We start from the raw sequence: 26929 nt of genomic DNA, 5'->3' as shown, positions 1-26929 counted from the left end.
TTTGATAAAGTTGGAAACATTGCTACTGATAGCAGACAAATAAGGGTACTTTTTGCTCTTAGAGTTCCAAAATTAAAATTAGAAGATAATGGGTGCTGAGCTGAAATGAAGAAATATAAAAAACGTGCTGAGAGAAAATGTTTTACATCTTCTTTGATTAATTTTATCTGTAGGTGCCGTAATGGAGGCAATAATTAACTTTTGGCAGATGTTTTCAACAGTGGGCCACTCTCCATCTGAGGTTCTGTCTCTTATAATGGGCCTATTTCTATTCACTGTTGTGTAATTTGGTAAATCATACACAGCATGAGAACAGTGACAAACCGTGCGTGTGTACAAACACACACAGGAGGCTAAATAAGAGTAGGGAGCAGTTGAGACTGTGTAAACTGAGAGGGCGTTTGAAGCTACAGATGCATAATGAGAGGGGGAGGGTCTCTGTAAGAAAGCAATTGAAGTGGGGAAAATCTCCCTCTTCCATTGATTTTCCTGTTTTTGTGCTGCCCGAGCGGTGACATTACGGCTTAGGCTCTAAGTACCTCAGATACGCTGACCCCATGGTGCTGAAGAAGCTTTTTGTGGAAGTGCATCTGCAGAGTGTCGTGTTTTTTATACCTGGATTTATTCAGGCCCTGTGTGTCTTCTGCTCTCTAATCTCACTCTATTCCTTTACATTGTTAGAAGATGTAACAGTTGTGGTCAAGAACAGGAGATTGTGCTTTACGGTAAACTTCCAGTTCCACTGGCTGATAGAAAAGATGAACAAAAATGACTTTGAATCATATCTACCAGGTAAGCTGGGGCAGTATGTTACATTTCATACCTTCCTGAAAATTCACCGGGATATAAATATATTACAATATAAGTGTGTGGCGCTCAGCTGCCTGTTCAATTAGTAGAGGGCGGAGACTTAGCTCTGGTGGTGCGTGCTGTGCACTACATAAATTAGTTTAATAGAGAGAGGAGCATCTGTATTTATTACGGTATTGAAAAATATGCCCTCAGGATTTGTAAATACCCTGATATACCGGAATACTGTGATACCACCCAAGACTACTACCTGGATACATGGATACCAAGCAAAGATTGTGGTCGTGTGTTTGAACATACATTGGAAAGGAGACCACATAATCAATCGTTGTGGTGTGTTTTTCAGGCATGATGCCTCAGTTACCACACTACTCCCCTGTCTGGAACAACGGCTTGACTATAATCAGCCTCCATTCTCCAATAAACACATTTCATATTTCTCCCTCAGCAGCAGCTCAGCTCATTATCCTCTCTCTGCGTCTTATATGCACTTTATCCACTGAGAAAAGTGTGGCTTGCCAAGGGGACAAAATTAGGGCATTAACAACAGCCTATTAAAACGGCATTGCATTGCACAGTTGGATTACTTATTGACATCTGGCGAAGCTGTTGCATTCAACAATCATAATGAGTACATAAACTAAAGATCGAATTTTGTTTGTGTGTGTGTGTGTGTGTGTGTGTGTGTAGGTAGGTGTGTGTGATACAACAAAAAACACAAGGGAAGGAAAGATCAAACAGCATTTATTATCATCTTTATATAATTTATTTTTAGATAAAACTAAGGTTGACTATTAAGTGTAGTGGTGCATACATGGATTTAGTGTATACATGCACAACTCTTGCAGAATGATCAAGTTCGCATCAAGCATGAAGTTTTCTTCTTTTGTGTGTAACAAAGCCTGCATGATTGCCTCTGCTATGAAACACAAAAATCACAGTAATTCCAATAAAGGTTGTGTCTCGAGAAAAAGAAAAAAAATCAATAAATTGTCAGTAGACCCATCTGTTTCTTTCCTATTAAAGCCTCCAAAGGTAAAGTACATCTCTAAATCCATGCCCGTCTCCTCCGGTCTGTCTGTGGTTGGAGGTCAGTGGGAGTCTGTTCTTGTGGGACTGTTTGGATTTCAGCGGTCGGCGTTCATCTTCCGTAGCTTTGCTGGCAGGTTGTCCTCTGGCCTTCCTCCAGCTGAGAGCAGTGGGCTGTGCATGGGGACCGGAGCAGGGGACAGCATGGGCGTTAAGCTGTGCTGGTACAGATCACCAGTAGACTGGGTCATGGGTTCAAAGCCCACCTTGAGGGACTTGAGTTGCAGCCGATTCTCCGCCTCGGGTCCTGGCGAGGAGCTGAGGCGCTGCAGCTTTAGGGGCAGGTCTCCTGTGCTGCAGGCCTTCTCTGAGTGCTGGGAGCTGAGCAGAAGCACCTTCCTCTGCAGGTCTTCTTTCCCAGATGAACTCATCCTCTGCAGCTTGCTCGGCAGTCGACCCCCAATCCCTCCCCTCCTGTCCTCTGATGTGTTAATGCAATCCACAGAAAACACCCGGTCACGCCGGGCACCGTGACTCTCAGTCAGTGCAGGGGTGGGAGTGGATAGTGGCGAGGGCAGTGAATTCTTCTCTTCGTGCTCCTTGACGCTGTACGGTGGTGTCGGTACCTCAAACGTGCTGTGGAACTGAGAGTAGTCTACCCTGAAAAAGCCTTCCTCCAGGGACATCACTGGCAGGAAGCGATGGCCCCATAAAACCTCATCCTCGGTATATGACGTCCGTGCCTGGCATGTCATACCTGCAAAAGAGGGACAGGATAGTAATGATAAATAAATAAAAGGGTTTATCTCCGACAAAACAATTATTGGCTGATAAGAGGAATGTGAAAGGGCAGCAGTCCTTCCCATTATCTCTTTTCCGCTCTGCTCTTCTTTATTGCTTATGGAATCACTGCCTCATGCTCCTTCCATGCCGTTTAGTCACACACTGGAGATTGAATACAGTAAATCTAGTGGTAAGGATTCCAGCCATTTCCCAAGTGGTTCATGAAAGTAGATAAACAACTATTAGTATCGACTATTATCTTTTCATGTTCTCAGTATCTCAGCTCTAATGCACTGAAATGGAAAAGTTATATGATATTAGATAAAGGACACATTTTTGTACCACTTAGAAAGTGATATTTATTTGTCTTTCAAGGGTGGATCCATCTGCGTTCTTGTCCATTTTTCAAAGGGAGTGTTCCACTCAATACTAATCAAAACTAGTGTTGGTCACAGTGGTAACTCCTTTTGTTTTGTGAAGTAAAAGTACTATTTCTGTCCAAGGAGTCTGGTGGCTGTGGACAGGAGCAGCAGCAAAATGTATTTTAGTCCCCTAAAAATGGACCACGTAAAAAAAAAAAAAACAACCCTAAAAACGACAGTTTATGTACACTATACTAAGATTGTTTTACTGCTTTGCCTTGCCATCAAACAGGCCTTTCCAGCAATAAAATGAAGTAATTTTACCTATACTTTCTTCAAGCCACCAGACACCATTTACAGAAACAGTAATTTAACCTCACAACACATGAGGGTACTACCGTCAAGTCCACAACAGTTGGTTTATACAGCCTTAAAAAAGCCTTAGCCTTAAAAAAAAATAGATGAAATAAAGTCAAATAAAATAATGTAACAGCAATTTAAATTTCACTTCCTGGCAGTCAAAGTAATGCTGTTTGTTTTTCGATGCAGTTCTGTGTGATTTCCATTGTCTTGTGCTGTTAATATGGGTGAAAGGTGAGTGATGCTTGTTATAAGCATTGCTTGTGTTGACTTTGATAATTGCCAGTTTATATCTGATCAGCATAATAAGCAATCCCCCAACACCATCCGCACATCAATGTCAAGAGCCATGGGTCCTGTCTGTGCATGTCTACTGTAACTTGTGGTGTTGATTGTGATTTGTACTGGCCTAAATCTCTGCTTGTCTCAAAGACAATGATATTGAAACACTAATGTCATGCTCTTTTGGCAGTTGCTGTTGTTATTGGTTCATAATTCAAGGATGTTCTAGTAATATAGGTGCCTGTGCGTACAGGATTGTAACAGTTTGCAAGCCTCTTAAACAAGCTTTTATTCCATTTGACCTCAGTTCTTGTAAAATAATGTTCCTGACATTTCAAAGTTTTTTTCTTTGCGATCAATAAGCACCTAATCCATATTTTTTTCTGATCCAGTGGCTCTGCTTCCACCTGAGCTTTTCTGTTGAACACTACAGTGAGCTGTAGAGTGGGAGTCTGAGCCTGTCCCTCTGAGGGATGATATGTGCAGTGTTATGTCACAGCCTGATGCTATTCCAGGCTGACTACTCATCTTCATCCACAGAAAAGTCAGTTCTACATTTACACAAAGGTCATTTTTTGTCTTAATTAGCCCAGAGGCTTGGCTTAAATCACATGGGTGAGTCCAGAATAATTTTCCAGCTGTATTCTCTTCTCTTACCAGTAGAATGATGACTGTATTCCTGCTGACTGTAGATGCAAAAGACAGCTGTTATACCAGTGCAGTGAAAGTGTGTGGGTTTGGAGCCTGACAGGCATGCCAGTTTTTTGTTTTTTTCATCGTTCAGGTGTCATATGGGTAGTCAACCAGCTGGTTAATGTTTGCTGCATCTTGCATAAAAAAAGCCCTCAGCACATCTATGCAAACACTTGGCAGGCAGCGAAGAGGCCATCCCTGAAGCAGACTTTATGTAAAACTCCTGGCAGTAGCCTTTACTGGCACTGTTTACGGAGCGCATTATAATGCTTTGCCTCTTTCGTCAGACTCTTTTAATCTGGCCACTGTTGCTTAGCTAGCATTGACTTAACACAGACATGCAGAGACGTGTGTCATCTGCATAGCGACAAAGTATAACCTGCAGCTGGAGTTGATATGTCAGAGTAAAAAAGAATTAAAAGACTTAAATCAAGCTATGTTGACCATCTCATGTTCAAGGGATTACACTATGATACACACATTCTGTTCTGCTCTGTTTTTAGAGGTCTTCACAGTCCTTGTGTTTTGAACGAAGTTCAAATGATATTCAGGAATTGGGTTCTGGTAAGCTCCTGTTTTACTACCACACGTCACTGGTCTATGCAGACCTGAGCAGACCCACTATCACTTCTGATCATATATAATAATAATCACAAGGGAAAAATTGACTTTTGAGGCATGGCTGAAACCTCTCCCTAAATTGATGCAATGCCAACAAGACAAAAAGTGAACATCAGATTTTTTTAGTTTTTCCCAATGAAGATGTGCTAACATGTTTAGTGCATCAGCGACCAGGCTAATCAATGTTTCGCTTGTTTAAAAAGAAAAAAAGAAAAAAAAAAAGCACATCCTGGCTCCAGTTTTCTGAAACTTTACACACCTCTTGCCTGATTGAGCCCGAGCGGGCTCAATCAGGGTGCAATAGGCTCTTTGAAAGTGTGAACTGTGATGTACAGGATAAAATGGCATTGATTGCTGCTCTTTTGGTCCTAGTTGCTTGAATCATTTATTGGCGTTCTCTCTCTATTTTTTGTCTGTTTGTATTGACTGCATTTTGGATTAGCTGTTACTATAATTAGGTCTCATTGGGACCATGGCTTTTTGTCCATGGGCCAGGATTTTTGAAAACTGATTGATGGGCATCAGGTTGTAGTATGTTTTGCATGGGTCCATTTTGGATCAGATAAGTAACCTTCTGTTTTCAAACAAAGAATGTTGTTTTCAACACATTTTAAATAGTCAGGATTGGATAGTCAGTGATGGTGTTTTGCCTGTAGTTCTGCCACAGTATTAAATGAGTGAGCACGAAGCAATAAACACTGTAGCTGTGGAAGTTATATATTGTCTACAATCTTAGTCTATTTCTCCATTCATTCTCTTTACCTGCTTTCATCTGTTCATAGCCACGTACTGTTTCATACCTGACCGAGAAACCTCCAGTTTAGTAAAGGAACACATCTCATACATCAATCTCTTTCTGCTTTTTTTCCCCTAACATGTAAAAACAGAATCAATATTGCCACTAAAACAGTTTCCCACTGGACAAAAAACCCACTAACACACACTAACATCTGTCTTCTTTTATTTAATAGAAAATTTTACAGTTGGCATTCAATCCCGGGTCAAATGACTCTGCAGTAGTCATGGATTTATTGGCACGGATTGGCAGTGATGGGAATATGACAATCCCTTTTTTCAGGTGTCTGTCATCCAGACAGTGCTCCAATGTCATTCTGAATTTAGGTAAGACATAAAAAAGAAGAAACATTTTCACTGGCCATGCTGGTTTCTACTGTTCACTAAAGCGTTGTCTGGCCCATTTGTGACATCGAACATGACACACCAGGAGAAAATAAAACAAGGCATACTCCTTTGCAGAGCCGTGTACACCGCTCTGGTCTATTGGCAATGGGACAGCAGTTTATTGCCTGTTTTTTTTAACAGAATTCACTGCATTTAAAAAACAGACATACACATGCTAATTTGGCTTAAAAAAGGGTATCAGACATATATATGAGTGACAGCACTGTAATCTGTCTAGTTTAAACAAAACTGTAATGAGTTAGGGAGACAATCAACAAGCTGAACAGCTGTGTCAGCAGCAGCTAGATGTGAGAGGATACCTCTCAATGTGTTCAGGTTAACAGGATGTGTGTTAGTGTGAGGATGACAGGATATCGTAGCCCTCTGAAGGTAGCACTGCCAGGGCTTCCCTCCTTTACTCCTCAGGTCTGAGTGCCACAGCACTGCGTCACTAAACTTCTGGCTGCACCCTGATTTAATGGTATTATCAACAGAGCACAGACCGTGTTGCCTGCATGCCTCTCCGCTTCCCTGCTGATCCCTCCCTCCTGCTCTAAGCCTATTCAGCTCTGTGGTTTCTTCTACAGCAGTGGCAAAGTAAGGACTATGAGGGATGGATGGAAGCAGAGTTAAAATGAAAAGAGAGAGATGGATTTATTTGTATTGGACTTGGGGGAAGAATCATTCTGTTACATATGCAACAGAGAGAACAGTGTTGTCAGAGACTCCTGCATAGCTGCCTGTAGTTTACAGCTGTGGCTGTATAACAGTGTAACACCTCTGCTCTCTGCTGTCTTCTGAAAAAATGGAGTGGAACTTGACTAAAACCTTGGGTCATTTATCAAAGTGACACACGCATCTATGACCACAGGCTTTTATTATGCATAGGGTGGGCATAAACCGATTCTGCAGTAATAACATATTCTTCATAATTCAATCAGGGTGTCTGTCTCATGTGTTTTCTCGTTCTCCCTTTTTTTTCCATCTCCCTCCTTCTTCAAATATGCAAAACTGAGAGGGCGGGGAAATGAGATTTCATAAAGTTTAGATAAGTATCTATTAGATAGGAATGTTATGTGGGTTGATATTAATATAGGAATTTACATTTAGATTGAGGAGAGTGAGGAAAATAAGAAATGAGAATGTGATAGAAGTGGATGCAAGAAGCATAAAAGGAAAGAGGTGAAAGAAGTGATAGGAAAAGGAGTTTAATTCAGGATCCCTCACCAGTGGTCTCCACGATGCCCTCAAGGATAACGACAATCTCAAACTGTTCGTTCATGAGGGAGCGCTGGGATAAGTCGAAAAAGGGGCTCTTGGGATTGATTTCGTGGCAAATGGTGAGAGGGGACACCAGAAAGAGCTGGTCTGCTCCTGTCCCGAAACCAACATCCAATTCACACTGGTCCAGAGGCAGGAACTCACCTTCGGGTGTCTGACGAGACTGAAAAACAGTACAGAGAGAGAGAAGCGGAGCCAAGACAGTGAAATAAGGATAGAAAAGAAACAGGAAAGAGAAGATTAGATACTTGTCCTCATAAAGCAGAGTAAGACAGATTGTTGTTCTGGCACTGTTTGCCCCCTTTAATCTAATGAAACAAGATGCAGATCTTCAGTCCATTAACAGGATCTTTTACTAAAGTAATAGTACTAATGACACTTGGCACAATTTAAAAACACTCCATTACATGTACATCACTTTACAAGTCCTGCATTCAAAGTATACAAAAGTGAATCTCATGTGCTGTTTGTATGTCTACGTTTGAAAAATGATGCTCAAGTATAATCCACGTAATTGTGAGGGCTGTGTTTACTTGATCAGTGCGCTGATGGGTATAAGGAGGGATGTAATATAATGAGCGAGGAAGGCTGAGCTGTTGGATGGGTCAAACAAACATAGGACTTTACCCCAGGATAATGCTGATCCTGTCCCTTGTGAACCTATTTGCTAAACCTAACCTACATTAAGTCAGTTGCTTAATGTTAAATACGTAACTGATACATCTGAGATAATATAAATCAGAGGGGTCTTAAGAGGATTTTTTAGAGAGGAAAAATTATGAACAAAGTTCTGATACATAAACCCTCTGGTCATTAATCAGACCTTTTCGCTACACTTTATTTTCTTTTGAATTATTTACTATCTTTACCTCTTTGAACATTAATCTGTTACTAATATGAAACCACGTGAGACATTTAGAAGATTGGTAGAGGAGGTTACAACTCCTAGACATCTAAAATATGGCAAAGAGCACCAACTACACTGATTTGTTTGTTTTTGAACTGAATATTTATATGTTTCAGTGAATTGAATTTTGCATGCAAAGGTTGTATAAAGAAGCCGAAAATGGAACTACAATTGTACGAGTAATGTAAGCACCTCAAAGTTCAGTGTTAAGGTGTGATGGGGGATTCTCTAAAAATACATATACCAACCCCTGGAAAGGTGATGGGTGATATTTTCTCTTCCTGTCTGTCTGACATTTCCATTGGTGCCCTGTTTGCAGTGGCCATAGATTTGGCATTTCACATTGATTTCTTGAAGAACTTGCAGGCGGGCATATGAGACAGGCAGCCGTGTTTGGACAGGACTTGCCCACAGAGTGTTAACTGGTGCGGAAGCATTTAATTGCCCAGATGATGTTGAAGCTCAGCACCAAGGTCCTGAATGTATTTTCTCCTTTCCTGTCTTATTCTGTCTAATCAACCTGTTCACCTTTTTCTCATCTTGTTTGCATCCGTCACTTAGCAGTGTGTTTACCATTTCATGCACATTCTCTCAAATTTTCCAGCTTTTTTGGCATCCTGCTGTCAGAAACAGGTTGTTTCGATGTCATTTACGAGGAAGAAATCTGATCTTTGATGGTTAAAAATTTCATATCAAAAGCTAATTTTTATACTCTCTTCTTTTTTTCTACATTGTTTCACTTGCAACCAATAATTGGGCACCTGCCATCCACCCACCCACACACACACTATTCCTCCACCACACACTGCTTCATCCCACACAGACTCGCACACACAGTCCAACCCCCTTCTCTACAACCCTCTCTGCCATTTCTGGATCTTTTGTTCTCGTTTATCCTGAAATAATCGACACATTATTTCCACAATGGCAATGGTTTCCCTTTCTCAGCCTTTACAACTGAGTCAGTGTCACCTTCGACTGTTCTGCCCCAAATTCCAGTGATGATACAATAACAAAGTGGAAAAACTTTGATTCCAGCCTACTGTTACTTACATAAGTTACTTCAATTTGGTATTACTGTACCTATACAGCCCACCCTGCCCCCCTCCATAGTTACAGTTGCTATGCCAGATTTTATCATAAGTAGTTAGCTAGTTGAGCAGCCTAATATTAACGATATTATGCTAACAGAGTAAGGCTAAAGCTAACAGGTCCTAATCAAAAATTAACATAAAAAAGAGATGGAAATAAACATTTTCCAGTCGTGTAGAGCTAGTAAGCCCTATTGGTTTACTATAACTATGAAATAAAGAAATGTAAAATCAGATACTTACTTTGTTCTTACATAATCTAACATTTCCTGCTTAAAATGCATAGGCCTGCTTGTTACTTTCAAACAATAGCCTATATTTTCACTTTAACATAAAAGAACATAAAAAAAGACTAGTTCATGAATTTGTCAAACATAAAGCTCTCAGTTAACTTCGGATAACATTAAATCCAAAAATGAATAGGACACATCTATTGTAATTTAAACCACTTTAAACAACACCACGTCTGCATGATGAACGCCAGTTGCCAGTCAATGAGGCTGCTTATCTACTGCTGCAAGTAGTCCATGCTGCTGCAAACAGGAAATTGGGTGCTGGCTGAAAGAGGTGTTTTATAGCTAGGTGCCCTGTCAAACAGTTTGAGTTCATTAACGGGTTTGAACACCACCCTTGCCAAAAAAACACTACCCATCTCATTCCTCTCTTTAGGTGCCACTCTACCTTCTTTATGCATCAGGTCTTGTTTACATGTGTATGCCTCCCCTGTGTTTATCTGTTTTTACTTGTAATCGCTGGCTAAATTCAAGTTGTCAAAGCCAATTAAAGGAGACTTGATTGATTTTCAACCAGCTCTGCCATCACAGCATGAGCAGTGCATGCAGATAAATGGTGTTTGGCTTCCACCTGTGCCAAGAGCACCTGAATATCCCAGCATTTCCACCAGCAGAGGTCAGCTGCACTGCTGCTGCGTCCACTGCGATGACACAGAGCTGGTTGAAAATTAACAACGACTCCCTTTAACTATACAGTGCTTTCCAAGCTACTGTAGCTGTCATATGTTGCAGAGATGGACCTTTAGCAACTGGACTGGCCCCCAAATCCTGGCAGGATCAGTAAACTTTCCGTCTTAGTGTCAGAGCGGCGGGAAGTGAGGTGGAGTGACTGCGGGGTATACCCATGGGTGCCCTAGCTAGCCAGCATTAGTCTATTTCAATAGCACTAGTAGCAGCAGGACAGGCCTTGTGTGCCATAATTGGACAATAAAAGTGAAAATAAAAAATTATAACAACTTTAAGGAATGTTTTGAACAAATGTCAGAACTCGTATCTTCCAATTTCATTAATTTAATTTGGTAGCACAGTTTTAGCATCATATCAGTGGGGGATTATAATATTGTTGCTGGCTGTTTGATCAAATTTCTGTGAGAATTAAGGACAAAAAGACAGGAATTTATTTCAGGTTTCAAAGGAGGACTTTTTTTTAAATTCATTAATAAATTGGGGTTTAATACATGTGTGGTGCTGCCTCCTCTCTCATCCAAACAACTCCTGTAAAGCAGCATCTACCAGTCAGAGCCCAGCTTCATCCTGACCTCCCTGTGACATTGCCCTTTAGTTCAGCCCTCCGAGAAGTAAACTGTGAATGAAGTGTGAGTAAACAGACTTTGCATTGCCAGAAAACATTGCATTCTATTTCTATCTCTTGTGAATATCAATGAGCTGCTGTTCTGGATTTATGTTGGAGAACCACTTTCATGTCAGGGGGGCATTGTTCAGGTGCCTACAGGCTGCTGAATACTGTTTGGTTGGATGCGGGTTATCTCATGCTAGCGAAGAGAAATGCTACATTTCACTTTCTGTCATTGTCACTGAAGATTAAATGATGAATGACTCTATGCAAACATTGACAGGCAAAGCTCCTTACACAGACCCTGTTGGCACTCTCCTACGCTTCTCCCCCTGCAAAGATCCTGAGATAGCTGAGCTTGTCTACCGTTTTTTTTTTTTTTTAATTTTCATGTAAATCCCGCACTCCAGCAAATAAACACATTTCTCACCCCGAGCTCTGATGCATTCATTTTCAATTATGCCTTTGGGGCAATTGTGCAGGAGAAACACTCGCCATGCACACAAACACACATCAGACTCTGACTACTCACCGCCCCAGTCAACCTGTCAGCTGCTCATTATCATTAGAAAGGCGCTGTGGTTTTGTTTTATGCTCACAAAAGGAGCGTTTCAGGGGTGTGAATGATGCTTATGGATGAAGACAGGTGATAAATAAAATTGATTAGAGCCAAAGTGGCCTGATCTTACTACTCCACTCCACGCTCTGCCAGGTCTTCATCAATCAGTAGCCTGAGAGAGAGGAGGCTGCAGGAGCTTGTAGGCAATCTGGTCAACTGACAAGGCAGCCAAATCACACAGGCTTCCCCTTCGCCACGTCTGCCTTTCTCAGTACATCGAGAAAGGTCTAGCCATCTAACATTTCACCCAGTCATGCCTAAACTTAATGAGATGAACTGGTCAAATCAGACACGGTCAAATAAATTGGACAATCCAACATGGGATGGACTGCTCAGTTTTCTCCCGGTTTCATGAACTGGTAATATGTAAACATGTACATGTGTCAAAGACAGATACAACATTTAATACATACACCTATATGTATAATACAACAGTTCTGCAATTAATACTCCTGACTCATGGTGTTGATTCAACCTGGTCTCACTCCCAGCTCGTCAAATACCGACACCTGGTCAGTAGCCCTCGGCAACAGATACCAACGTACTGAGGCACCCTTTAGCTGCTTTACGAGATGCACAGGGTGGCTTATTTTAACGCTTCAAGCAGCTGCCATAGTATCAAAAGTGAGAAAGTTTGCATCTGGCAGATGTTGCTTGTTTCCTGTGTGAAACCAAAAGGCAAGTTATTTTAATAACAACATAGCGTGCAATTATTTGTTGCACACTGTGCTAGTGATGTATGTCAAGTGACCTTTGTGATGTATCTTATGTGAAGTTACCTAATGTTAATAACAGATGTACTAAATTTGAGCAGAACCATGATATTATTTCAAAACCTAACCTTGTGCTTTTGTTGCCTAAACCATGGGAAGTAACCCTAAAAATGAAGTTTTTTTTACCTATGTTAGCTTTATTTTAAGAAAGAAGCTGTATGCTCTTAACAAGCTGAAACTGCAAATTTCAGATGAAAACAAAAGTTTATTTAGAAAAGAGACATAATGCATGTAACAAGTGAAACTGACATGGTCTCTGTGAACGTCCAAATCCATAGCTGGAGGGGTACCTATAGCATCATAATTTGATGTGTACAGCCACTTATCAAGTGTGAGCATTTAACAAGTTGGGAGTGAGAATGCTTTGGTTGATTCATCTTTGTGGTCATTCTGGAGGATGCAGTTTGTGCACCGTTGAGCTGTATCAGTGTTTCTGTTATTTACCCGCACTGATTTAAATGATTTAAACAGCACCACATTCAAATTAAACTTCCCCATTCAAATTTATAAAAATTTGGGTCAAAAAATGAACACAATCTTCATGAAGGGAGGATTTATTGTTTTATAGACTGTCAGTTTTTAGTCCACCACTAAGTGTATGTTCATATATTGAACTTTATGACCTAAACATCACATGTTGAGCATGTATGAAACTAATTTGCAAGTGAGCAGGGATATTCACTAAGCTAAAAGTACAGAATGAAAAGTTCAATAGTTAGGTAAAAGTAATGGAAAACAGAGTGTATTTTCCAACTAAACTGGCTAAATCTGAAAATGTATTTCTTTGTATAAAAATGACATGTATTCACAAGCTTTTTCAGGCTGTTTTCTGAAATTATCTCCATCTTCTCTTCCAATGTCTTTAGGTGAAAACACAAAAACAAAATTGTGCATCAAAGTCAGCATCAAAGGCAGCTTGGTTGCTTTGTCAGAGCTGGTTTCACCTCTGTTGTATCGTCTTTTGCTCCACAGTCACCTACACTGTGTTTGATTACAGACAAACTCACAATTTAGTTGTCACCATTTAAATGTTTCTGTTGTCAGACATCTGAAGAAGCATAAAGTAGTGATTTGATGGCAGCTCATAAAAGCTACCTGTTAACCAGGTGATTAACACTTCAATAATTCCTTATTTCATTACACTTCACTGTTTTATGACATAATAAGACAAATATAAGCAGAAATACAGCTGAATGACAACACCTGTGCTGTGTACTTGGCTTTTACAATTATTTATTTCTGCAGTGTGCACACATGACAATTATTTATGCTCAATATCAGCTTCACATAATTCCCTCATACTATTGGTGCAGTACAATACCTGTATTCACCCTCTGTCTGAAACGCTCCAGCACCTGTCTCTTTAAGTAGCCTCTCTTGAAAAAAACCCAGTCTGCTCTGATTGGTCAGCCTTTCCTGGTCTTCCATAGCTTATCGCTGCTCTCAACATTGCAATCTCTGTACTGTCATTGCAGCTGAGAAACACCTGTAACCAAAACTAGCAGCACTTTCAACTGTGAAAAATCACAAATAAAGCTTAACCAAAATCCTCACAAAAAGTCATGGTAAGTCAGGAATATGATCCAAAATCAGGGAGAAATTAACATCATCGGCATTCAAGATAACATATTTTCCTGATATTAGCATTTAGCTACATGTAGCAGTGTACTTGCAGTCAGAAGATTGACTATAATGAAGTATAGAGACAAATTCTACCATGAAAAAACACCAATAAAAGCTTCTAAACAAAAATCTTTACAACGGGACAGCAGGAACATGATCGAAAAATCAGGGAGAAATGAACAATATAGGCAACCTAGTCTGCATATTTCCCTGATATTTGCATTTACATGTGACAGTGAAGGCCGATAATGCAAACGCTTGCAGTAGCGTGCCTGGAGCAGATGACAAAATGAAATCTATCACATGCTGACGTGAGCTTGTCTCAAAAGTAGAAAAAAACATTGAAAAAACACTATTCAGAGCGATTTGAAACCTGAGGTTTTTGCTCATAGGGATTACTTTTACACAACCTCATTATCTTCAACTCTGGCCACATTTAATATGAACATCTGACACTGCAAAATTATATATGTGACAGAAAATGAGGAAAACCATAACAGGTCCCCTTTAAGGTCAGGCATCTTGGGAGTACATTGTGCGACACTAATTGTTGTCAGTTATTGGATGCAAACTGAAGCCTGTGGCATTAAAGTCAGACAAACCACTGGACCGTCCACCACCTTCACACTCTAACTTCCCACCTTGCTATAAATAAAGGTTAAGCTATTACACAAATTATTTGCTGCAGACTTGTGTGATGAAGGTCATTATTTTGGATCCTGGGCTGCTCTGAAATTACGAATTAGTAAGATGATACATCGCAAGAGAAAACCTGCTAGATTTGATTGTGAATCTGGTGAGGATGCATGTGAAGTCAGAGTGATTGGGTGACTTTGAAGGCTGATGCTTTACCAAAATGAAGTCAAAGCAGGATAAAGCTGGTATTAGATGTTGTTTGGAAATGCTAAGCCTCTGCCTGAAATGTTTCTGTCGTATGCTCTGGTTTAGTTTCCTTCCTTGGATAGTGTTTTAATCCTCAATGTGACACGTAGTGACTTCAACAGTTGTTGCGGCAGAAATGGTGTCGCAATGTTCTTGGCCAAAAAATGTGTTTTGTCGTAACTGTGCTGCCTCTGATTTCTACTTGGATGTGGATAATACTGTAACAAGGCTCCTAAATTACTATTATCAGAAGCCTTAAGATGTAGTGTTTATTCAAGAATAATAATGCTTTTTTCTGACTTCAGTCTGCTGGCTCAGACATTACAAATAACACACACTCCACTTCACACATCTTCTTTTAAATACCTTGGAAAGAAAATCTAGCAGGGAAGATTTTGTCTGTGTTTTTGTGCTTTTTGAAGCATACACACAGCAAAACATACAACTGAAGACATTTTGAATTATTCAAGTAAAGCATGCAAAGGAGAGAGGAGCGTGAGCAGTCCAGAGTCTTAAGGATTTCTGGCTCTGGTTCTCACTAATCAATGACTGTAGGCTTCTTCTCCAGCCTTCCACAACCTGGTAGTATAATTGCATCACTATCCTTATTAGATAAGAAATGGAAATCAATTCCACTTCTAGTGACTACTGTATATAGCTCATCCTGCAATCCTCTGAGGAGACATACAGCCGAGAGGATTTCTCTCCCCTGTATGTATGTCTGTGAAGTAAAAGGCACCACTCACACAATGAAAATATTAAGAAACAAATCTGTTAGTAATTCTTTTTATGTCTCCCCTCTCTCACTGCCAGCTTCTCCGCAGCTCCTCTATAGCTCCTCTACCACTTTCCATCACTTTCAATCAATTCCTTCACTCTCTCCCTGCACCCTCCCAGTAATACCACAGTCACATTTTCAGCTAGCTAGCTAGTTCCACCAAAATGCCCTCTGAGGCTGTCATGGATGCCCTGCAAAGCTGTATTTCAACTGCTTATGGTGGGACTCTGTATGACAGCTTCCATGGCTCTGTCTGTCCCTTCTTTCTGCTGTCACAACAGTTCAGCGGAGCTCTGGTGTCCAAACACAGCAGCACCAACAAGTGGCTCCAATTTAAACACCATCTATCAGGGGCTGTGTAGATTTTACTGATAGTTATGTTGCAACCTAGATTGGGAAAAATGAGACCTTCTTACCGGGCCATGTGTACCAGTTCACACTCTGCATGATGCTGCACGTACCCAGGACTAGGGTTGTCACAGTTTTCGAATTTCTAATTTGATACAGATACCAGAAAAATACTTGACACTCAATACCATTTTTTAAATTTTTATTTTTAAGTTGCCTCAGGTAGTGGGGAAAAAAACAGCAACCTTATTGTAAAATGTCAATGACTGATTTATTTTTAGGTAGTCTGAGGTACTGCAAAAACAAAAAAGCATAAAAGGACACAATGACATGCATATGTAATCCGCTCAAGCCTTTTTTTAAATTTTCTTTGCTTCTGGTGAATTGGCACCATATTTTCAAAGGCATTGTTGGTATAGTTACTGTTAGAAATGAGTATTGTATACAGTACTAATTTTTAGTATCGATTAGTATCTGAGTTTTGATTTTTTTTGACAACCCATCCCAGGACACAAAAGACTATCTTGACTGTTATGTACCAGGAATGCTGGGATTTCTTCTACTGCCATTGTCTGACAGAAATTATATTAATGACCGTCTTCTATGTGCAGATATGGAGGATGTGTCCTTGTCTTGGGCAACTAGAGGCTGTCCCCTGCCTCTACACTGCAGGCCAACTGGACCCAGAGCAGAAAGAAAGTAAACAGCAGAACTCTGTACCTGGTTGGGCAGATTGCCAGAGGACCACTTCTAACCAAAGGTCAGTGGGTCCGTGCATTGCACTATAAGAGGAGCAATTAAGGGATGAGTGACAGACTTGTACTTTCATCTTACGCTTCATTGCCCTAAAAACTGTTTTGTGTCAACATCCACAACCTCATCAAAACTAAGGGTGCTTTCACACATAACCTGCTTGCTTTTGTTAAAATGAACTCTGGTGCCTTTGCCTGGGTAGTGCGATTAATTTCAGCTTCCATATCACGGAGGTGTCAAAGAAATAGTTTTGTTTTGATTGAATAGCGTGAGGTAGTTACAACACACCCCAGTGCATGCTGCTTACCAGTTATGACACACACAAACTGGCACTTGATGAGTGACCCTACACTTCAAACTATGAAGTTCTAGGTATCCCTCTAGTCAGTTCTGGATGCTGAGGGCTGGTGTGTCAATTTGCGCTTGTCACATGCATTATGTCTTTTATTCTTCTCCAGTAATATACAGTTTCTACTTTGAATGCATACAGTCTCTTTCAAAAATAAATTTAGAATGTGGGTAAAAAAAATCCCAAACTTTATCTTTAGGTTTACTTCCTTAAGTTTAAGGAAAAAAGTAAGTGGTTAGGTTTATTTAAAACACCAACAAAAAAACCATCATGGTTTGATTTAAAACAAGAATGTTTGTTACTAACGTAATGTATCTACACTATGCTATTATTGACCCTTTGAAACTTGCAAAGCAAAAAGCAAACTGGCTTGATGTTTTTCCAAAACATGGAAATAAGGCAAGGAGAAACTTGAGGACTGGAAATTAGAATAAAAGAAAAGGAGTAAAAAAAAAACAAAACAGCAATGACAACAATAAACAAACAAGTAAATGACCTTAAAAAACTTGCTTAAAATAATATTAATTCTGTAGGATATTTATAAATATATAATTCTGATAATTATAAATATAGTTTTTTGGACATTTTGCCCTAGCTTAAAAAAATCCAAATCTAATATCTTGCAACTTCTTTCATTTTCCTTTTTTTGTCAAGTTTTCAAAAGGAGACCAGTTTGCTTATGGTTTGAAGGTTTAATTACTCATAAAGGCTTCTGAAAGCAGCACAGGAAAAGTGATGTCGAACCCAAGTTTCGGAGGGTTAAAATAACTCCATTGAGTTTTGGTATCACACAGGACATGAACAGCGGTCTCCAAGTTGAAAGTCCACAGTTTGTTTGACCTATCCATTTTGTGGATTTTTTTGACTTTTGAAAGACTTTTTTGCTCTTTACACTACAGCAGTTGCTCAGAGTGTCACAAAAAATGCCTCCGCCCAGCATGTCTGATATCACAGCTAAAAAGTGTCTCTGACCACTGACCAAGCAATGGTATATGATGAGTTGGTAGTGACACCAGGTTGAACACACACACACACACACACACACACACACACACACACACACACACACACACACACACACAGACATGCCATGAGTTGTATATTTTACCAACAATGTGTTGTGTGGGAAAGTTGAGTAGCAATAAAATAGTCAAAATGTTGAAACGTGAAAACAAGCATCAGTGCCAAAAGAAAAGCCAAAGGAATCTAATTTGGGAGCTTTTTGCTACCTTCTCCTCCTGTTCTTTTCTCTCTTGTCTTTTACTTTGCTTTACTTACTTACTGTTGCATCTATGTTTGATTGCATGACCGCTCGCTAGGTTTGCACATGTGCTCAGCTTGTCAGTCTTGACAGATTTTGCGCTTAAACTAGCTACCATAAATTATCTCATCAAATGATCAAATAGAGCCTCAACATTGGACAACATCATCAACATACATATCACCTAGCAATCGTTATATCTGCACTTGACAAATATACCAAAGAACTTAAAAAATTCATTGAATTAAATAGCTTTTCAAATTTATTGTATAATTTTTGTTATTGTCTATGTAGCATAAGTGTATGCCTGTTCTCTGCCCAAAACATTTCTGGAGGTCTCGCTCTCTCTACGGAGCCCCCCACTGCCTGCGCTGTCTATAGTTACGCCTCTGTTTTAATTGTGGGAGAGTTTCAGTGCATCTGGTTTGATTTGATGTCAGAGAGTTGTTCATTCACTCAGCTTTGGCTTGATGTGCAAGTCATCAAAAAAGAAAAAAACTCTTCTCAAACTCCCTCTCTCCCACACACACACACACACACACACACACACACACACACACACACAGAGAGAGAGAGATTCTTTTCAAGTTGAAATGATTCCTTTTCCAGTAATGCCTGAGTATTTTATATGATGAGGCATGATTTGAAGAGGGTTGCAGTTCAACAGCACCACCAGCATTTCTATACAGGGACTGCACTTAAAGCATTCAGTCTAAATACTGCATGTTTTTTTGACACTCTTTGTGATGTGTGATATCTTAAACTACGGTCAACCTGAACAATGCCTTTGTTCGTGCACAATGACTCGTTTCTTTTTTGTATTCTGTGCTCTGGCAGAGCTGCTGCAAAAATTCAGTCTTGGTAAGAGAGTCTTTGAAGCGAAAGAATAAGGTTAGACCACAAAGCCCTGGAGCAAAACTGCAGAAAAAAACACTAAGGAGCACACAGTGGATGCTGTATTTATTGTATTTCACAGAGAGAGGGAGTGTAAAAAGATGTGGGGTCGGCTGAGAGGTCTTGGAAATTTATACTGATTATATTTCTAGCAGTCCTGAAGGAAAGGTAAAAGGAGAGTGGCTCTACAATATAAAAACTGATGCATGCCTTTTTTTCTTTTTGAAAGTAGCACAAAATTATATTTCTTACGGTTCTGGGGGCCATTGCTTTTAAGAAAATCCTATTACTGAGTTTCAGTGTGCTTATAAACTAAAACAAACAGTCTTATAGGTGTGTTGCCGAGCTGGAGACAGTCTGATTGAGATGCTGAGAGCATACATCTCACAGGAGAGACGAGGGAAGGCATGTGTGATTGTACTTTCTGCCTATGGGGCTGTTCATTTCCTCCACACTTGTAACTGTGGAATAGCTCGGTCCTCCCCGCCTCCCTCCCTGCCTGCATGCATCATTAAGCTGACCAGCGCTGTGCTCGATGTGGCTGTGTAGAGGCGAACACGGACATAAACAAGCTCCAAGCACCTCACTAATGCTGTTTGTCTTCTTTATGGCCCATTTTGTACATTGAACATGGATGTGGCTGAAAGGAGCTCTTTTGGGATAATTAAAAGCGGAGTCACTGGACCTTGCTGCCGTTTGTGGTAATTTTCTGCATTGTTGCTTGTTTTCGGAGTGTGTGGTTTATCAGCTATATTCCCCCCTAAAGTCTGCTCTCCATTAGTGGATAACCAACGTTGCACAGTTAGGATTCAAATCCACAATGTTGTGACTAAAACAGCTTATCTCCCTATTCCTTGTGTGTCATTTTCTATCCCCCAGAAGAGAAATAAAAATAAAAAAAACACCCTAAAGAAAAGAAAGAAAATAATGCATTTCTTTATGGATGCAATAAATACTTATTTATGGCTGCATGCTCTCTCCCAGGAGGGCTGTTTTACTGACTCCAGTGATCTGTGGTCGTGTGTGAAGCTTCCTCTCGCTGCTGATTCATAGAGCGTAACTTTATTTATTTTTTTTTACCTCGGGTCAGCCATCTCTCTGTCACATCCACTTACTGATGCACACCTATCTGTCCAGGTGTCAGCAGTAGTGCTGGATTCATCCAGCTACACCAACAACAGTCCTTACTCTCTCATCTCAGTGGTGTAAGATGCACCTGCCTGCCGCCACTCAGCCTCACTGTTGTGCAGCTGAAGGATTATGGTAATGCTACCTTAAGCCTGTTTTGTTTAACAAGGCCTATATTGTGTAGAAGGACTTGCTTACAGTTAAAAAAAAAAAAAAGATAATTTAAACCCGTGAAACTGCTCTTTTCCTTGTGGGCTCAGATGAGATGGAAGTAAAGGAAATAGAGATTCTTGAGGAGACAGCTGTCAGTCAAGAGTGCAGTCCTTGTGGGGGAAAAGGCTGTTTTTTTCTTATGTTGCTTAAACGTTCACTATTTGCCTCAATGCAAAACTGCTGAGATAAAATTCAGTGCAGCAACAGGGACTTTTATAAGTTACAATAGGTTCACTGTAAAAAAAAAAAAGTATTTTCTTTATGTAAGAAAAAAATAGTGTCAGGGCTGCCTTCAATTTTTAAGTCAACTGAATTTGAAAGGAAAAGATGAATTATTGGAAAAAAAAATACCTTGACTTGTATTTTCAAATCCAGTCAACTTAAAAATTTTGAGGAAGCCCAGACACTTTATTTAAAGTTAGAACAACTTAATCGTGTTGATTATAATGTATGTTCATCTTAATGATACTTCTTTCGCTATATTGCTTTATTGGTGAAACAAGGTGATTTATTCACAGCATCAGCTCCTACACTTCAGTCAGTCCTCGGGAAGCTGTCATCATCAGAGAATATGTGATCCTCGGGCTTACCTTTATGAGTTTGCACCTGATCTGAGCGGACACCATGTGGCTGTTCCTCAGGTTCCCCACACGGAACATGAGGCACAGTTTGCCGTCTCGCTGAGAAATCACCGCATCCTGACTGAACATGAGCGTCTCCGCGCGTTTCTTAGGTTGGGACATTTTAATGAACATGCAGCCGATGAGAAAGGCGTCCACTATGGAGCCCAGCAGCGACTGGAACAAGAAGAGGATGATGCCTTCCGGGCACTTCTCTGTGATGTACCGGTAGCCGTAGCCGATGGTGGCTTCAGTCTCGATGAAAAACAGAAAAGCTGAGGGGAAGTTGTAAACATTGGCCACACAGGGGGTGTAGGACGCGTCGTGGCCGTGATTTAGGTCTCCTCTGATGTACGCGATGATCCACCACATCGATGCCATGACCAGCCAGGCGATCGTGTAAGTTAGGATGAAGATGAGCAGGTTCCATCGCCACTTCAGGTCCACCAAAGTGGTGAAGAGGTCAGAGAGGTACCTGCTGGTCTCTCCGCCGAGGTTTCCGTGCTGCACATTGCAGCGACCGTTCTTGTCCACGAAGCGCTGGCGTTTCTTCTTGACCGGAGCGGAAAAAGTGGTTGCCCGATTCGTGTTAACCACTTGGTAGTCTTCGCCAAATTTTCTACGAAGTGCCGCCATTTGAGCTCTCCTTAAGTAAAAGCAAAACTGACTTGCTGTTTAATCCATGTTTTTGGTTGTTTGAGCCCCCAAAACACTGGTTACCTGCAGTGCGTAAAATGCGCCATGGCCATTTCAGCGCGCGTAAATCCTGAGTAAAAAAAAAAAAAAAACACCAACAACAACAAAATCACGAGTATGTCGGAGCTTTTAAACACTTATCCGTTTGTTATATTAAAAACAATATCCACTGCTCTTCCAGTTACTTTGCATGACATACGACGATTGGTGAGTGTAGCTGTGCGCTCTGTTCAGTCTCCACGCTGACTGGCGCGGTGCTCACCAGTGGAGCGAAATACGAGGAGCTGTCTACCATTCACAGCTCCTGGTGGGCTGTGGAGGATGGAGAGGGGAGTGTGTGTGAGGGAGAGATGCGAGGAGAGGGAGGCAAGGGGGCAGGGAGAGAGGAGGGGAGAGTTACGCAAGACTGCGTTTGTGTGTAAAGAGAGAGAGAGAAAGTGCGAGGGGGGACAGAGAGGTGGGCAGACTCTCCTGAGTATTTCATCCGGTCAATTAATTCAGTGTGCGACTTAATTTATAAATTGACTGGTTGGTTGATTGTTTTTGTCATTCATTCTTCATAAGTGCTTACGTTGTCTTTACATTGTAGCTGATCCTTTATGTGATTAACAGCATTGGAAGGTCACTCAGAGATCTGAAGTGATGAGGTTGGACGATCTTTGTGCTTTTAAGTTAAACTGTGCCATCTACTGGAAGGACGATCTATGTGCACACTTGGTCTGATACAGTGGCAATATGGGGTCAGTGACTAACTGAGTTGGAGACAGGTGATAGTAAATTGTTTTACCTCTGTTGACAGGTGCAACATTATTAAATCTTATTACATTAAACTAATAATGACGAATAAATTAACAATAATGTAAAGAGTGTACAGTATTTCCCCCCAAATCCTCTTGTCTTTAGACTTTTTACTGTAAATATTTTTTCCCCGCTTATTGTCAAAAGGCTTTGCTCATTTTAATTCTTACATTAAAGATCCAGTGTGTACAATTTAGGGGGTGTTAGTTACTTCTAGAATGACGATTACAGATTGCAACCAGCTGAAATTGCTCCTGCTTAGAATTTCTTTAATGTTCATTGTTCAGGAGGTTTTTACTGTGAGCTGTAATTTCCTCAGAGGTCTCCAAAACAAATATGCCAAGTCATATAAACCAGCAAAATCACCAGATAAAGCAGTTTCATGTTACAAATCAGTGTTTTTTCTGATGCTGTTTGGCATGTCAGAGATGACGTGTTTGCCCAGTGCCTGCTAATGTGTGCATACCTTTTTTCTCTGATAACTTCAAGTTCCTGATGTTCGCTAGGTTTTTACTGGGAGCTGGATTATCCACAGAGGTCTCTTCCTCTCCAAAATAAACAGACCAGGTGGCTTAAAACCAGTAAAAACACTGAATAAAGCAGAGGGGCTGCTTACTACATGTTGGCATACACAAAAACGCCAATGGCCATATGTAGAGCCAGTGTTTGGTTTGTCTGGTCTGTGCAACTGTGGAAACATGCAATGCGACATGACGATCTTAGGAGACAACGACCCACTCCCTATGTAGATATTTAGCTTATAGGTAAAATCACCATGATTTTTTTTCAGGTGATTATACACTAAAGAGAATGTACTTATTGTGTTATATTCAATTTCTGCAAATATATCTCCATAAATTCTACACACTGGACCTTTTAAAGGGTCATTTTGCTACTTTTCAACCTCAACCCTAATTTCCCTTTTTTTTTTTTGACCAAGTCACAGAACAGCAATGTTGGAAACTTAATTCAAAGTTGGTAGAAACAAAATGAAAGTCACAAAAAATGTCTTGGTTCGTCTACAATCACCGACTCTTGTTTTGTTAAAATAAATTCTTAGTTCACCTAAGAATTATGAAAATATGGTGGCCTTACACACTAAAAATACCTTATATACAGTCTTCTGTATATGGCAAAAGTTTTTTTGAGTCTTTTTTCTGATTAAACAAGGCTTTTCTTTTTTAATAAAAAGGTCTACATCTGAGGAGATTCTTCTGGTTATGTTGCATCCTGATTTGCAAGCTTTAGCTTTCACTCAGTACTGAACCATTTTCAAAGTTTCAAAATTGTTGTTCTAATTAGTCACTTAGATACAACATAGGAAAAAAAGGTCCATGTTGAAAAACTACAGAGGTAACCCTTTACATCTGTGCTTCTCCTCTTTCCTGTGGAGCCTTCTTATTGATTTAGACATCGGAAGGCTACGAGAGAGGAGGATTTCCTGAACAAGTATCCTCCCAAAGGACAGTCCTTAAAAGGATGCTATGCCCTTGGCTCTGTGTGTCCTTGTTTCGATCAGCCTAAACACGAATGTCTGCGTTGCATGTCAGTTCTACTGACTTATGCATAATTACAGTTTCATTAACACAGGTGGGATGACAAAACTCTTGACTGATCTAACCAGCTGACCCTCGTCTCAAGTGCTTTTTGTTCAGACCTTTAATTTATGTGGAGACTCTGGAGTATTTCTAACATGAAAGAGGCCTGTGCGCTTAAAAAAAGACATGATCCGAAATCAGTTCATTACATCTTTTATTGATGAAGTGCTCTTAAGATACTCTTTCAAGGTTTTCTGAGAATTTCATCGGTAAATGATGTAATGAACTGATTTTGGATCCTGATGTCTGAGGGTGTCAGCTTCTCTGTAATTTTTTTTAGTTTCAGTTTTAAGGAGGCAACTTTTACCAGAGCAACAGGTAAAAATTTTAACATAATTTGAAAACTCACAATAAAAAATTGTGAGACTGGAGCTTCGCTTAAACAAAGCTGCTTTACTTGTGGACTTTCAGGCGATATTGATGCTGTAAGTTTTACATCAGTAGTTCGTTACATACAATCTTTTTAAATGGAAATAAACACCCAGTATAATGCAATGATAAACTGCTGACTGGAATTCATGTCTGACTTCAAGATATCTTTTAACATTTGCAACTGAAAATAAATCAAATTAAGTTGGCTTTTTACTTGACATCTAAGACATATTTGTATAGTGGTTATTTTAAAAACCTGGCTGATTAACTGATTAGATTTCTGTTTAGGTTGAAGTCTGCACTCATTGGCACAGCCGTGAGTCATTTATTTGTCTGGTGTATTATTTTGGTGTATCACCTGTCGATGATACTGAAAGACAGACCTGATATTTCACTGTCAGCTGCAAGTGATAAAACTGGCATGAGACAAACACAGTGTTATTTGAACCGTTACTATCAGAATGTCTTAACATTTATTTTGAAAGGAAAAATGAATGAATGCTGCTTAAAACGTTAAACAAAAAGTCACATTTGCACCACAGATAACTGAATGCAGAGAAAAGAAAGGTTTTCATGTATCACAGGCCAGCAGCTGAATATCTTATGTAAAGACTGTAAACGGGGAAAATGGCTAGCCTGGCTTTGTCTAAAGGTTAACAAAAATCTACCTATCCACATTTCTAATACTAAGTAATTAACACTTTATATCTCACTTAAATCGGTAAAAAGACAACACTGTAGTGTAGAAGTGTTTAATAGATGTTCAGTTCATTTCACTCTGAATGGCATCGTCATCATTGACTATTTTGAGATGACTAAAACTTTGAAATATCTGCCCAAATCACTTTTCCAACATATACATTTGACACAAAGCGAAAATAGCCATGAGAAATGGCAAATGTTAATTAAATAATAAACGAATTTTACCCTAGTTGAACTAGCGCGATTCTAAGCATCTTAGCACAGCACATCAAAATAATAATGTGTCACATTAAACTTGTCAATATGCACATGCTACATCGTAAGCTTGGTTATAATCTCCACAATTTAATCACTCAGTTGACCAAACCATTAGCACCCAGGTATAATTTATTCAGATTTACTGGCATGGTAATCGAAAGAGATGATGAAAACATGCTGACTCCGTACCTATGCTGGGTCAGAAAGTTTGAATGTGTCCATTCCTTCCTTTAGTTCTTAAAAGACCTACCTTACCTGGTTGGGTATGCTTGCTTTTGTTACCTCTGCTGTCTACAAGTAGAAATGTTTTGAGCTTTTTTGGTGTATTTTTCACCCTGGAACAGCCCCTCGAGTACAGCACACGCTTTTATTGTAAACTTTATTCATTTTCGTCGTTATGGAAGCTAATGTGAAATATTTTCCTTAACATTCGGAATACATTAGCAGGGGGGTTACGGTTCACAATGATAAAGACGGAGAACAGTTATACACAAAATTCGACAAAGGCCCTACAGTTTTGTTTTTTTCTTGTCTTGGCAACTATCATTTTTTTCCCAAACCAGGTACACATTTTGGGGCATTCTGTTATCTCAATGTTTGGTTCTGTCCCTGGTCTTGTCCCAGAAAAGTGGAACCAAAACTTTGAATTTTCAGAAATTGTGAGCCCGGTCCCTTGTTGTAAATACTGAGTTAGTAGTTGAATGTGTAGCACACTTTATTTGATCTGTTGGGGTATAACCATGACCACAAAATCAGTTTATAGTGCATATTAACCCTATCTTCTGTATATAACACCTACTAAATGGGTGTAGTATTGACTGAGTTTCAGATTTGCAGCAAATATCAACTATCAAAGTACCAAATAGAATCATCCAAATGATATTTTATCCCCAGAGCGCGAGTCTCACCAATTCACTGGTTTCTAATAACTGAAGAGGGACTTCAGTCTCTATAGAGGGAACTCATACACGGCTGTGATCCTCCTGACAATTGAGGATTAGAGTGTAGACGGCCAGGATCGCCATCTGTTATGTGTAGGCATCAGGCTATCCCAGTGAGAGGAATCAGCACACACACAGGCAACCACTGCACCTCGGCTCTCAACTGTTCACAGTTTTCTTGGCCTTCAATATTAGATGAGGAAGAAAATTCAGCGTTTATATCCAAATTATTTGTAGTGTGAGGTTGGGATAGGATTCGGGGGGGAAGGGAGAAGTAACAAAGACATGCTGCACAGACTGAATTATTAATGACCAGTTGGAATTGATAACCATCT

General features: G+C 40.0%; 2 protein-coding genes across 3 annotated transcripts in view; one reads left to right on the top strand and one right to left on the bottom strand.

Annotated features, from left to right (window-relative positions):
• LOC121957195 (zinc finger protein 281) overlaps positions 1–26929 on the top strand; it is a 137707-nt gene that overhangs the window by 94974 nt on the left and 15804 nt on the right. For both annotated transcript variants that reach the window (XM_042505723.2, XM_088091060.1), the window contains one exon: positions 16623–16771. The gene's annotated coding sequence lies outside the window, so the exon portion shown is untranslated. The remainder of the gene's footprint in view (positions 1–16622; positions 16772–26929) is intronic.
• LOC121957182 (G protein-activated inward rectifier potassium channel 1) lies at positions 1539–22252 on the bottom strand. Its single transcript, XM_042505707.2, has 3 exons — positions 21200–22252; positions 7350–7566; positions 1539–2596 (listed from the first exon to the last, which is right to left on the bottom strand). Exons 1-3 carry the CDS (start codon positions 21863–21865, stop codon positions 1938–1940), a joined length of 1542 nt encoding a protein of 513 aa, XP_042361641.1. The 5' UTR covers positions 21866–22252; the 3' UTR covers positions 1539–1937.

This window comes from Plectropomus leopardus, chromosome 18 (genome assembly GCF_026936395.1).
Source record: "Plectropomus leopardus strain MGB_pleo_1.0 chromosome 18, ASM2693639v1, whole genome shotgun sequence".
Classification (NCBI taxonomy): domain Eukaryota; kingdom Metazoa; phylum Chordata; class Actinopteri; order Perciformes; family Serranidae; genus Plectropomus; species Plectropomus leopardus.
This window is presented reverse-complemented; position numbering and strand designations above follow the sequence as displayed.